The sequence below is a fragment of the Condylura cristata genome, unplaced genomic scaffold, assembly GCF_000260355.1.
Source record: "Condylura cristata isolate star-nosed mole 26May11 unplaced genomic scaffold, ConCri1.0 scaffold00020, whole genome shotgun sequence".
In the NCBI taxonomy this organism is placed as follows: Eukaryota; Metazoa; Chordata; class Mammalia; order Eulipotyphla; family Talpidae; genus Condylura; species Condylura cristata.
In genome coordinates, this window is record NW_004567121.1 from 19,833,823 (window position 1) to 19,848,618 (window position 14,796).

The following is a 14,796-nucleotide window of genomic DNA, read 5'->3' on the forward strand; positions in this document are numbered from 1 at the left end:
CGCGGGGCGCGGGGAGGTCGGCGGCGGCCCTGCTCGGTCCTGGAGCGCTCGGAACGCGGCGGGGCAGCGCCGCAGCCGGTGGGCACTCGCTTGCCTCTGTCCGGGAAAGGAAGGAAGCGACGGCCGGGGCGAGATGGGCCCCGCGGCGGAGGAGGACGCGGAGCGCGCGCGGGGAGCTGACACCTCGCTGTCAGGTCGGAGAACTCGCGGTGCACCCTTCCAGCCGGGGACCGCAGTCTGCAGGCCGGGCTGTGCCTGGGGCGGGGGCGCGAGCTCCGAGCTCCTGGGCCCCCGGAGCGTGTTCGCGCGGTTGCGCGTGGCTAGGGTGCAAGTCCAGACTTAGTTGTCGAAGTGGGGTTGTGAGCTGGTCACTCGGGTCGTGAGCTGGTCACTCGGGTTTACTCGTCGCTCGGACCGTAGGAAGGCCCGATCCGACCGACCAAAAGGGACTGTAGTGTGAGGTCACCTGATGTTCTCCAGCTCCTGGGTTTTGCTGAATGTGAGCTACTGTACGTGTACCAGGAGCGCCCCTGCCCCCTCGGAGACGCGTTTAGTCCGCAGCCAGAATGTTGTGTGCCCCTCGCACTCCCTAACACCCCTATTTTTAGGAGTTTCGCATGTGCTCTTTCACTGTGGTGTGAATTGAGCTCATGAAATCCCGATTGAGGATTTCGTTGGTGCTTAACGGCATCAAGTTTTCCAAAGGCTTAGCAATAGTAAAAGCTTAGGTTAGATAGATAGGTAGGGCCGCGGCACAGGTAAGAGTTTATTAATTATATGGACTGATTTTTATATTTTCCTCCTGCCACAATCTAGGGAGATGAAATTCAGAGCATTTTAATAGCAACCATGGGAACTCACGTTCATAGAAAAGTTTATGTGAAATAATATACTTCTTTCGTGGGAGTCCTTAGAACCTGGGTTAGAGGTGATGACAAGTTGTTGAGTTATGCTAAGAAAAAAAGAACGGAAAATGAAGCTTATTTTATTATTACCTGTAAGCCAGAGCACTTCTAAGAACTACTTACAGCCCTGCTAGAGGAGAAACTTTGCCTTAGATCTCTTTCGGGTGGAATTCTCAAGGACTTAGTTGCTCTGGAATGCTGTTGGGTCGATTAGTCTTTTGTAATTTCAGAATGTTTTTTTTTTGCACTTGTCCCAATAGAAATTGCATAACTTTATGCCTTTATGCTGTGATACATTGAGGAGAGAGAATTCTTGAGAATGTCAATAAGTAGGTTCATAGTTTAAATGTTGTCTGCTACTTACAACTTTCTGCCCCCCCCCCCCCCCGTCAGCTTTGATAGCCAATCCTATCAAATGACTGCCTAAAACAGTCCCTCTCCCTCCTAATTTGCTCTGATTCATCCATTGCTACATTAATATAACAAACTTATTAGTATTTTTATGTTTGAAGAACAAACTGGTGGTAAATGAATAGGGACTCACCTAATTTCTGCTAGAAACTTATCTCCCCCTCCCTTCTGAGTAAGTGGAAAGCTCAGTGGTGTGCCACTCTGGTAGTTCAGTCTTAGAAAATGCTTTGTGTCTTAAGAGAAATGCTTACTCTTTTTAAGACTGTAAGATCTTCATGCACTTACTCACATTATATGACTTTGTAGGTTGATGAGAATCTGTGGATGTGATTCAGTCTATTTAGTAAAATATTTTGAAATCCTTTGAAGCTAAATAAGTCAAAATGAAATTCTACCCATAAGTTCCAGCGCACCTATTTTGGAATTTCTTTTTTTTATTTGCTACTATGTTTTAACTTTAGGGGATCAAGTTTTTGGATAATCATAAGTGAAAGTAACTTGAAATTGTTAGGCCTTTTCCAAAATTATGCTTTTCCCCTCCATCTGCTATTCAGCAGCTGGTATGATTACCTGGAAGACTGTTGCTGAGTTTGCGGCTCAGCATTTTTTTTTTAATTGGAAGAATTGGCAGTAAAATGCACTTTTAAAAAAGTCTTAGGCTTTGTTGGAAGATTGATATTTCCAATTGTAGGCAAGACTTTTTGACAAAGGTTTCAAAATTAGGAGCCAGAAATATAAGGGATGGGAATTTCAGAAGTTTAAACTGATGTACAGCTTTACACCCTGTAGGGGGGGAGAAGCCTTTTTTTTTTTTTTTAAAAGTGTTGTAGTATTCTGATTTTGTAAACTTATTGGGGTTTCAAAGCCCAGATGTATTACTAACTTTCTTGGCCATTATTGAACATAAAAAAGATGTGAGCATAAAATAACTGAACTCAATCCTACAATGAATTCATTTCTCAGTAAGTTTCTTCCTTAAAGAAGAACTCTTGAGAACTTTCTCTAAAACTGGGGAGCCAGAGAAAAACATCAACCTGAAAGTATGACGGCAGTATGATAATACTTGACATATTATAAAATGCTTTACACATCTGGTTTGATTTTATTTTTTAAAGCCTGCCTGTGGAGGAATTAAGTTATTTCTCTTGGAGGAATAACTTGTCTTGTGACTTGTCTGCTCTCACAGAAGCTGCTCAGAGGCACTCTTACTTTTCCTTATCAAACTTGGAGGCCTTCATTGAAAGTTATCACATATAAATAGAGTAAAATTTTGGAATGAATGAAGTCTGAAGTGTGAGAAGCTGGGTAGTTAAACAGTGTAAGATTGAGTATGTACTAAGTGGGAAATTGTAAAGTAGGAAGGAAAAAGGTAGGTACTGTAGAAAGAAGTAGGAAAATCAAGTAGAACAATTTTGCTTGTTATGGACATTGCAAAGCCAAGATAACAGCTTTCTGAATGATTTTTCAAGTTACTGGTAACATTGCAATGTGGTATGTAGGTAGACACCCTCACGAGATACTCTGGGGCAAATGGTGGTAAGGTGGGTGCTTTTATGGATAGAGAATGCCTATTAGAAACAACTTCTAAGTCACGAAAGACTAATTTACACATCTCTTGTTTTTCCAAGGAGACATGCTTCTGACTGACTTGGTTGTAGTCTTCTGGCCAGTATGAACAATCGAGGGGGTCCCCTTATTAGCCTTCCAGTTTAATAAAAATTAGTCATACTATTTCTGTTTCTCCAATTGGGATCAAATGAACCAACAGCTCTACTAACTGTCAGTGAAATATTTAACTGAAGAAAAAAAATCTAGATTCTGTAGTACATTTCATTTATGCATCATGTTTTTTTAACCAGAGAAACAAGATAAGAGTAGAAAAAGGAGGAGTCAAAAGCTTCACTCTTGAGTCTTCAAGCCCCTCACAGGCTGTAATAACCCCATGGCAAGGCTGTGGTGGTAAACAAATGAGATGTGGAGTTTACAAGTGACATGTAAATCTTAAAGATGTGTGTAAGGTACAGTAAAGTATGGGAAAGAATGTGCCAGTGTGACTATTTGTATGTGTAAAACTGTAATCAGAAAGTCTCTTCTATGTCCCCCCCCCCCCCCCCGTAATATGGACAGAGGTTTAGTTTGGGTAATAGTGTGGGTAAATGTTTATCTGTACAATGCTGATAATAAGTTCATGATTAGAATTAGTGTATTAATTATGATTAAAGTGTACTAAACCTTTGCTTAGTTATTGCTATAGTGTGTGTGTGTGTTTTTAAGGTGAGACTTAGAACTAAAAAGAAAATTATAATATAGGTGATTTGAAAGACCTTTGCTCACTTTATAAAATAAAAATATACATTCTCAGATTTTTTCACTTTAATAAACTTGCATTTTAGAGAAACGTGGGATAATTTAATAGTCCTATTAAATTTTTACATCAAGTACAGTATTCAACATGAATTAATTTCTTAGGTGAAGGTCATGGCAGTTTCCAAGTAGAGCACACTGACTTTTCAAACAGTAAATGAGCAAGTCTGACTTCCGTCTGCTACGCACCTATATTAAGCACACATATAAAGACTTACAATTTTGAATTCTGTAAACTTCCTATAACCATCAGAATGGATTAAGAGTGGAGACTTGGATATTAATACTAGCTCAGCGGCCTTTTCCCCTTCCTGCAGATTCATATCTACCCTAATGAATTTACAGGTCTTTAAAACATTTTATTAAAGAAATAATATCTGTGAATACTTTATTTAAATTTTTGTTGTTCATATTTTTCTAACATTTGAATTTTTTTAGCATTTTACTATGAAACTTCAAACAAATAGAAAAGTTTTTAGAATTTTATAGCATTCACCCACATATTCAGCAAGCATATTCCACCATTAATGTTTTACTGTACTTACCTTATTACATAGTTAGCCGCCCATTAATCCATTTTATTATTTGTGATGTACTGCATCTAAACTAAATACACTAATATACTTCCCCTAGGCAGACACTAGAAACTTTAAAGCCTTCTGCAAAGAGACTTTCTATAAAGACTCTGGGTAGGTCAGCAGAGGAGGAGGTTGGCAAACTAACCATCTCTCTTTTCATGTTAGAGTGAATGGATTATGAGATGTTAGTGATGGGTCAGGTTTACTTTTACAGAATGAAAGGATTGATTTTTGAAAAGTATGTCTTTTTCTAGATTTTTTTTTTTGAAGACAGCTATTAATCTTCAGAAATTGCTGTTTCCATTAGCACTTTAATGCAGGACATGACTGACTGACTGACTGTGGTGTTTTTGCTGAGAGTGGGGAGGTTTGTAGTGAGGAAAGCAGCAGTGTGTTTGGGGGTGGGTTCCCAAGCCTGAAGGAGGCTACCAGGCCTCTGGACAGTAGAACAGTGTAGCTGATACCAAGCGTCCTATCCGGTGACAGCTGGGTGACTTTTCATTGTCATCTTCTGTTCCCCTCATGTTTGAATAATTTTTCCAAAATGATTTTTTTTAATGACATAGCAGTACTACTTCGCTAATCCTTTGGGTATGGGGCTATCTTGTGAATAACGCTGTCTAAGCTCTAAACATGACTGAAAGGTAGCTTTCCGGGTGAAATGGCAGGTACAATTTTTAAGATCAAATAAACACCTGCAGACCCATTCAGGAAGGTTGTACTTATGTCTCCATTAGGTTAGACTTGTGCTTATTCACAAATAGCTTCTTCACAAGGGGGTGATGTTATTTAAAAATAAATGTCAGCATATAGATTAAAATGGGACTCTTAACTGTTTAAGTTGCATTTCTTTGATTATAAATTGATGCTGAAATTCTAATGTGGAAACTAAATATGAATTCTTTTTATTAATTGCTGTTTTGTATCCTTCACCATCTATCAATGGTTCTCTTATTTTGTAAAAATTCCTCTTGCAAGCAGTAATTTTTTTCAAGTTTGCTTTTTAATTTTGTAGTAATTTTGGGAGAACAGTATGTTTTTTTAAAATTAGAAATAGTTTCATGTGAATTTTTCATAGATTTGCAATATTTCATTAATGCTAGTCTTTTATGAATTGTTAGATATCTTACTGTAGCTTTTAAAATGTAGTTTATATTGTATTACATTCCTTTTGAGATATCTTTTATTCCTGTCTCTTTGTAGTGCTCATGTGGGCTTCCATTTTTGTGACCAGTATTGTGATAGAAGCTGTAAGATTAGGAGCTGAGTTTAGGTCACTGCCACCAAACCTCAGCTTTCTTAACTTAAACAAATTTACCTTAGAAGTTTAAGATTAAAAAAAAATCTTAAAAAGTACTTGCAGATATTGAGTATACCAAAAAAGTTTTGATTCATTGTCTTTAGGGGCTGAGATTACTTTTCTTAAGGGAGTAGAGAGGTGGAGAATAGGACAGATAGATAAAGGGCCATATTTAGACAAAGAATTAGTGTTTCCCCATTGAAATTATCAGTTGACATATTGCACACCTACCTTTATAAAAGGGCCTTTCAGTTGCTTGTGATGAATACCTACAAAGAAAAGTATAGAACAAATCCGTATTCTGAACTTTCATGTAATGAAGATCAAATAAACCTTTTGTTATTTCTGAGTGAAGTTTATCATTTGTAAGTTTATAAGTTGACATTACTTTGTGTTCCATATTGTTGAAGACTTCATGGAGAGAGGGGGCTTTGACTGGCCTTACAGAAATGGTGGGTCTTAGAGCTGAGAGTGGGACCATGTGTTTGAAAAGAACATGTATAATATGTTAACAATGTATGTTGGTCACTTTTTTGCTAATTTTAAACAGTTTGCCTTATTTCTAAGAATTTTTCTGGACTCTTAAAAAATATTTAAAAAGTATTCGTGACAACTGAAAGGTCAAATGGTGTTAGAGCATGTTTAATAATAAAAGAACATGGATGTTTATCTGTGGTTGAGTAGAGCAAAGAATTCATTTAAATAACTGGATAATTCCTAGAAAAACCGAATAGACCAATGTGTGACTTCTCCTTCCTCTTTTTTTGAGCATGTTTGTTTATCTACTACAAAAATCCTAACACTTACTCTAAAATTGCTAAACTAGAGAAGGAACAAAAGGAGAGTAGAGGCTCTGAGTTTTTTTTATCCCTTTGTTTTTCCATGTTAGTCACATTTTTATCTAGCTGGAAGGATGCTTATTGCCTGTTTTGGCACTGTCTTTTTATAGCTGCTCTCTTAATAGGAATTGTGTCTGTATTCAGCTAAGTTTGGGGTTTGAGTGTATGCAGTTTATTTTTTTTTAAGTGCTATAACGAGTCACTTGAGCTTAGAGCATTGTGGCAAACATGGAACTTAATGTCTTTCCAGAGTTGGCAGATACCTATTTGAATTTGTCATGAAAACCTCATTCTAAATTTAAACTTGGATCCTTGCATGGGTATATATATTTTTCATGACTCCTTTGCTAACTGGTTATCCCAGATTTTGTAGCTTTTCTCTATAGGTTTAATGCCTTTTATCTTCCTACAAAGTTAATTTTTGGATATAAAAGGGAATGATTAACCTGTTTGCCTGAGTCAAGGAAACCTACTCTAGTTTTGATGGATTCTTGATTCCTGTGTTAAAAATAAAAAACCTTGGAGTTATTTACCAAAAGTACTTGGAAATGGAAATTTAGTATATTGTTGTTTTGTAAAGGTTCATAAAGAAAGAGAATAGCCCTGTAAAAAATATGGAATAATTTCATGTCATCTATTACTAGTCCAAGAAGAATGTCTTCTTGCCATTTTCACTGTCACCTGCTGACTTTGGGCTTCTCACCTTATGTTCTGGCTCATCCACTCGCTGTATATCTGATTTCCCTGTTTTTAGACTCTCATTACACTTCTTACTCACTCATCACTTTCAGTTTATCTTTGCAACACAGCTTTGGTCCTGTCACTCCTCTTCAAAAATTTCCATGGTTTTCCTCAGGGATAAATAACATTCAGCACTTTTAACCTAAACTTTTAAGATCCTCAATCTGATTTACAAGGCTGAGAGGGATACAGCCCTTTTGCAGGATGTCTGTTGATAACTCTAGTTTAAACCAATCCAGGTTGTTTAAATAATTAAATATAGTGTTTTCTTTATACTGTACTTTATAGTTTGTGTAAAAGACCCGGAGAGTAAAGACCATTACTCGCAAATTGAGTAGCTAGCATAGTGCCATGTTCTTTGACTACTGACTTTGAAGTTGGTGGTAGTGAGGGGCTTACTCATTTGTCACAGTGTTGTATAGGTATACTGAGCATTGTTGGAGTCAGTGAATATGAAGCAATGAATTACACATTTATTTACATATGAATATATATGTATCTTGCAAAGATGGGCAAATACAATTTTTTTTAAAGTTTGCAAATTAAAACTCCAGAAAGCTTACTAAGATAAAATTGTTCCCCAAATGTTGGGGGGACTATAAATTATTTGATATCTGGGTAAATGAATAAGCTTTGACTGGGAACTTTTTGGAAATAGTAACGGGGAAAATAGCTGTGTGCCAAGATTTGTTACAAAGAAGGTTTTTCTCTCTCCCCACTTTTAATGAATATATTTTTGATGATTTTTTCAAATGTCTTCTTACTGGAGAGGCCTTGTCTGACTATGAGTTGGCGACCTCTGCTTCCCCTTACCTCCTTTATTTTTCTCTATGGTACTTAACATCATATATGTTGATATATCTGTCTTGTCTCTCTCTCTACCTTTAGGATATGATAAACTACCTAGGGCAACATTTTTTTGTTCACAACTAAAGCTGCAGTTATTGGAACCATCTTTTGTGTGTTTATGCACCTTTAACTCTAGTCTCCTTACCCCGCATTAGAATTATCTTGGTTAGTGTTGGCCCCTATTACACATGTAGGTTCCTGGATGCTTACTGATCAGCTGAAACATTTTGGAGGCAAGGACCAAGAATCTGTCTTGCAAACATAACACCCAGGTGGTTGTTAAGCTTTAGTGTGCATGGTACTCAACACTTTCTGGTGTTGGTGTGGCTTATTGAATATTGACATATGGTCATACCTCTGGGGACAATGATTGCTCCTTGCAGAAATTATCCTGTAACGTTGAGGCACAAAGAAACAGCACATGGCTGAACATACAGGCCTAGATAAGAGTTTGATACATACACTGCCTTTCAGCTGTAGAATATGAATTTTTTTAAAGCTTCTTTGTCCATATTTCCTCTCTCCAAAAAGGGGATAATTGCTTAGCCACAGGGTTGTGGAGGAAAATAACCATATTATCATAGTGCCATAGTTATAGTCTGTTTGATCACTAAAAATGAGTTAGTTCTCTTCCCTGTGGAAGTAAATTCTCAAATAATTAGATCAAAATGGTGTAATATCAAACTTATGAAATGGACACAGGAAAGTATAATAGCTATCCAACGCACAGATATAATGTTTTCATTTCTTATTTTAAGGTTTCTTTATCCATGGACACTAAGATTGTAACATTGGGATTTGGGTGGGGGGGCACTTACAAACAATACTTCAGTGAGCAAGGAGCCTTGTCTCTCACTTCCTGTGCTTATGTGTTAAAATTTCTCCAGTACATAAAGAACTTACCTAAAAGTTACAGTATTATGTACTTACTTCTTTAAAGATTTTGACTGAAGTACAGAAGTATATCCTCAACCTAAATTATTTAAGAGCAAATCGATGTAAAACCCTTGGGGTGAGATTTTCTGTTTGATTTCCCTTTAGATGAAAATAGAAACTGTAGTGAGGAATCTTAGTTGCAAAACCTAACTAGACTTTTCCTGAATTCTCTCTTGCTGCTTGGAGTCCCTAAAGTCATTATTTGTTCTAGCATTTTCTAGCTAGTCAAGGAAGTTAGCATCATAAGCTGCTATCTCATTTAAAATATTTTAACTCTGTGGTGGGCATTGTATAATACCTACAGGTGCTGAGGTGAGAAGCTGTATAACTGAAACCTGTACAGTGTTGTAAACTGTTAAGCTCAGGTTAAAAAAAAAAAGTCTTAATTTTACATCAGTTTAACGTTTCTTTGATCAAAATATACTTACCCAAGGGTATGTTTTAAGAACTGGTTAAGGATAATAAGCTTTGGGAAAATACTTTGATTATGAACATTGGAAACCGTTTGACAATTTTCTTCATCCATTAGGTAAACTGATAAAAGCATTGTTTTATGCCTCTGTGCTCTGTAAATTGGAACAGCAAAAGTTCTGTGATTTAGTGCTGATTAACTGGTAAAGGTAAGTTTATAGTGGAAAATAATAAGTGAATCTTATAGAAAAGCAACTTTTTGCTTATCTCTTGATTGGTTAGTCATGAAGGAAGGAGAGGAATTAATTATATACTCTTTTAAAGCATTTTTTAGACTGGTGATTTAAGATTTAAGATGGCTAATGGGGGAATATAACTGATATTTGACATTGTTAATAGGTCCCTGTTGGAGATTTTATGTTTTTATTTTTTAATTTACATTGCAGTTCTAGCTTTTTATGTGAGAAATTTAACTTTGTAAGTTCTTAATGACACTATTTTATAGGAGCAAATGCTCAGGTAAAATCTTCTTTTGCTCTTTGATTAGCTAATAGCTGCTTTTCTTTAGGAAAAGTATTTTGTTGAAGTCCAAGCTTTTCTTTTTTTATTCCAGTTTGCAGCAATTTAAGTCGAGAGGCTGAGCCCAGCAAATTATAAGCGCTCATGTAAGTGACTGATGACGACTGCAGACTAGTAATCCGCAGACCAATAGTTTAATTCTCGTTAGATATTCTGTTAACATTTTAGTACCTTTTCTACATTTATATTTATAAAGTAGAGATCTGTGTATACTGCATTTTTATACAGTATCCTTAGTATTTAGTTCGGTGGTTCCTCCAGTGTCATCCCAGAAAGAATGAGAGATTATAGTTTACAACTTCTGTGAAACTTTAGCATCCCTAGAAACTACATGAAATAAAAGGAAATGGAAGTTATTTACACATTAACACCCTCCCCCCCCCCAACTGTCATGATCTTTGGTGCTGCCTTGTTTTGAGGATCAACAGTGTTGGTGTCAAGTTAGGGTTAATTAGAGAGGTGGTTTCAGGCTCCACCTCAGATTTACTGAATCAGATTATGCATTTCAACAAGACCCCTGATGGTTCATATGCACTAAGTTTTTGAGAAACACAGGGAGAGAGGAACTAAGACTAAATTAAGAACAACTGGCCTGTTTTTTCCCTCCAAATTGCAGTCTGTTCTCTAAAACGAGTGAATTTGACTGTGTGATAGCTAAAGGGCTTGTGATTGACATACTAGATATCACATTTCAATACTGAGACACATTCTTAAGCAGGTGTCTTAGTACTTGAATGTCCTCATGTGTCTTGACTTACTGTCTCAGGGAGATTATGAATACTCTATTGATGTTTAAAACAGTTTAAAAATAAAAGTAATGCCTCCTTTCGCAATATAAAGACTATCTCTCAAGGTAATACCTTTTCATTTGTTAACCAAAATATCTTGGCATGACCACTCATCAGAATTCATTCACAAAGGCGTAAACTTGTCATCATTGGAGATGCAAAATTATCTTTTCTAAGTCCTGTATTCAAGTCAAGAGAAAGTATTTTAAATTGAATTTGAGCAGTGTTGGAGTGTATGGACAGCTCCAGTTTTTCTTTACACTGGAATATAACCTCCATGGGCCATTATTCTTAAGGGGGGGGGTAATACCAATTAGAATGTTTTTGTTGTGGAAAACATTTGGTAAATTGGTTGTATTGCTTTATTCTATCATCTTGTATATAAAAATGTTCAGGGAATAGGCTGGGTTTGATTTTTAAAACTATCTTTTTGAAATGAAATATATAAAATTGATTATTTTATTACGCTGTGAGTTCTGACAGATGTATATAGTTTTATAACCACCACCATAATCATGACACAGAATATTTCTCTCACCTCTGAAAATTCTCTTGTACTCCGTTGTAGGACTTAGTTAGTGTTGCCTGTACATACAAATCATCATACAGTGGGCGGCTTAAACAACACCATGATTTCTCAGTTATGAAGACTGGTAAGTTCAGGTTTGAGATATCAGCCGACTCAGTGTCTGGTGACAATTCTCTTTATGCTTAATGGGTGGTTATTTGTTTGCCTTATCTTCTCCTAGGAGAGATCATGTCTCTCAAGTCCCTTATTAATTCCATACAAGAGGGCTCTACCTTCATGACCTTATTGTCCCAAAAGCCCTCCTCCAAATACCATCACATTGGGAATTAGGACTTCAGCATACAAATTTGGGGGACATACAGACATAAAACCCCAGAAGTCAGTTCTCTTTTCTTTTCCTTCAACTTGGAACTGCTGAAAAGCTTTCTGTCATTGTAGTTTTGCTTTTTCTTGAGTTTCATATAAATGGGATCATGGTATTTTGTGTAACTTCTTTCATTTAGTGAAATGATTATTAGATTTGTCCATATTCCAGGTAGTTCATTGTATGGATTTAGCACAATTTATTCACTTTCCAATAAGTAGACATTTGGGTTGTTTCCAGTTTATGGCTGTTGTGAACAAAGCAACTATGAATTTTGTGTTTAATTCAGGCTTTTGTCATATGTTTTAACTTCTCAAGAACCTGAGAGTGTGATTGCTGATCCTATGGGAAGTGTGTATGTAAGGTATTGTCAAAAAGTTTTTCAAAGTGGTGATATCACTTACGTGCTCATCAGAAACATGAGTGCCAGTTGCTTCCTCCAACTCTGTCAGTCATACTATTTGCTGAGTGTGTAGTGGTATTTCACTGTGGTATTGATTTATATTTCCCTAACACCTATGTGATAGTGTTAAGTATTTCTTCATGTACTTATTGACCTTATATCTTCTCTAAAATGTCTGTTAAGATATTTTGCCCTTCTTGAAATGAAATTGTTCTTACTTGAGTTGTCAGAAGTCTTTATGTCTTCTCCATAATGAATTTGAGTAAGGACTTTTATGTCTGTTAATAAGGAATATATTGGTCTATAGTTTTGCTTTATCGTTATGTCTTAATCTTATTTTGGTATTACAATAATATTAGCCTTAAAAATGAATAGGGAAGTGTTCCCTTTTCTTTATTTCTGTTAAGAGTTTTGCGGAATTGCTATCATTTCTTTAATTTTGGGTAGAACTCAACATTGAAACCATCTGGGCCTCTGTGGGATGTTTGGTGGGTTTGATTTCAAACTTGTTTCTTTTCAGTTTTCCCTACTAGTGAGTACCTTCTTTCAGTTAACTGATAATGAGTTTCATAGGGTAGGGTTCTTTTAGAGACTAGGGGACAAGAATTGGTTGTACATTCAGAACTGTGTTTCTAAATAAGGAAGAGCGTTTAGGGAAGAGTGGGACTTGTCTTGTATATTTTGAAAACAATTTTTAAGGCTTCATGGCACTGGTCTGACCATCCCAATCAGAATGTGATGGAAGTGGAAGAATGTTTGAGAAGCAGTGTTCAGAGTTTTTGAGAGATTTCTCTCTCACTTCTAGTACCACTAGACTGCATGTATATCATTTGTACCTAAATCTGGTTCATCTCCTAATGAAGCTTGTATTAATCTCAATACTTAAAAAAAATTTTTTTTTCTATTATGACATTTTGTGAGACTAGGTAAAGAACTCCTGACTAGACTCCTGATCTCTTTATTTGATTTGTTCTCCATTGCTAGACTCCCACCAGATTATTTTGAAATAAATAGCAGATTATATGAGTAAGTGTTTTGTCCTTAATAGATTGATTTTTTTAAATGTAGCTTCAATACCATATTACACTAGAAAATAATTGCATAGTATCAAAACCCCAGAATTCACATTTCCTTGATTGTTTAAGGTTATTTATTTTAAAGTTGATTGGCTGACATTCGGCCCAAACAGTGTATTTGGTTGATATGCCTCTCACTTTCCTCTGAAGGTTCTCCTCCCTCACTCCCCCCTTTTCTTTTATAATTTCTGTACAGTTTTGTTAAGTAAAGTTTCCTGTGTCCTAGAGTTTTCTGACTCCCTCTCTGTGATGGTGTTGGATGTATCTGTTTCCTTTTCTGCAGTTAGATCTAGAACCTTCATCAGATGAATGTTTTAAATAAATTTTCTCCACAAATACACTGTGGCAATGCCCTGTGTCTCCTGATGCCTCACAACAAGGGTCACAAAAATATTGGTTGTCTCTTTATCTTGTGATTGGTAGTAGGGCCATCTGTTGTGCTGCCCTCACTAGTTTTAGTAGCCAGTGTGTGTTGCTGCCCTTTTTAAGTCCCCAGTTCTAGGATGTGAAGACTACCCAGATAATTTGTGATCAATTTTGAGAACTTAAGTTGGTCCTTGGGTGAGTCACCCTAAGTCAAATCATTAGTTATGTAAGTATATATCTGGTTGGGATTTTGCTTCAGAAAATCTGTTTCATTTTATATCATACTTGCTCTTTTCTCTATTTTCAAGACTATCAGACAGACATTTGACAGACATTAAGAAGCTAAGCTAGATAAATACATCTTTTTTAATGATATGTGTTTAATACTAATAAGTTGAGAGATTTCTCTTCATGAATTAGATTTACTAGTTAACTGACTTAGACTTCTTAGGTTGTTTCTAAGGCAGAAGTCAGGATATCTACACCCTCCCCCTGCTAGAAATTGCTCTTGCAAATGTAGGAGGTATACATTACTCCAAAGACCTTATAATTATATCCCAGGTTATTATCATCTCATTTTCCTTGTTGATTGATGTTCTGACTTTTAAATAGCAAATGTTAGAAGAGAAGTGTTTTTCTTCAGTGATTTGGAAGTGCTTCTTGCTAAACTATTCTGAATGAGAGTCTAACATTTAGGTCGTTTGCTTTGAAACTCTGCATTGTTCTTTTTTTCTTGACCTTACTAATGTATTCATTTTTCGAAAGATTCTGTTTTGTTAGTAATGGTATCAAATAGTAATTCCTTCTGAACTTCTAGGTAACATTAATGCCTAGGTGATTCTTTCTTGAATCTATAGTGGCTTGTAACACGTCCCACTGAAGTTCAGTGCCAGTCAGTTCTCTTCATAAACCTCAACCCATTTTTAGAGTTTAAAATCTTCTTCTGATAGCTCATCAACCCAATTTGTAAATATTTTGAAGACTGTAGGTAGTTCCTGTAAAAAAAATTATCCCTGGTTCAGAGCTTTATGGATTTGTTGGTCTATCCATCATATAAAGTTTTCCCACGTCATTAATCAGCCTGTCACATTCTACAAAAACTACTAGTAATTGTACTGACCTAGAGAGCAGTGCTTCTTGTTCTGATGTTTCCTGTCTTTCACAATGGTGCTTTGTTGGACATGACACTTTGAACCTGGAAGATAACTTGTGCTTTTAAAATTCCTCTTTCTGTGTATTTAATGTGCCATGCTTCATTTTTCTAGTGACTTTTTATACTTTAAAACTTTTTGACGTTTGGTGATTTATTATTTTTTTGAGATCATAAAGCATAAAAGTTCCAGCATTTAAAGATAAT

General features: G+C 36.2%; 1 protein-coding gene across 4 annotated transcripts in view; it reads left to right on the forward strand.

The window, feature by feature from the left end:
- ATL2 (atlastin GTPase 2) overlaps positions 1-14,796 on the forward strand; it is a 42,241-nt gene that overhangs the window by 518 nt on the left and 26,927 nt on the right. The window contains exon 1 of one of the 4 annotated variants that reach the window (XM_012727575.1): positions 109-194. The exons of the other annotated variants lie outside the window; for them this stretch is intronic. Coding sequence (XP_012583029.1) covers positions 134-194 — 61 coding nt within the window. The 5' untranslated portion in view covers positions 109-133. Of the gene's footprint in view, positions 1-108; positions 195-14,796 lie in introns of those variants that run through there. 4 annotated transcript variants of the gene reach the window in all.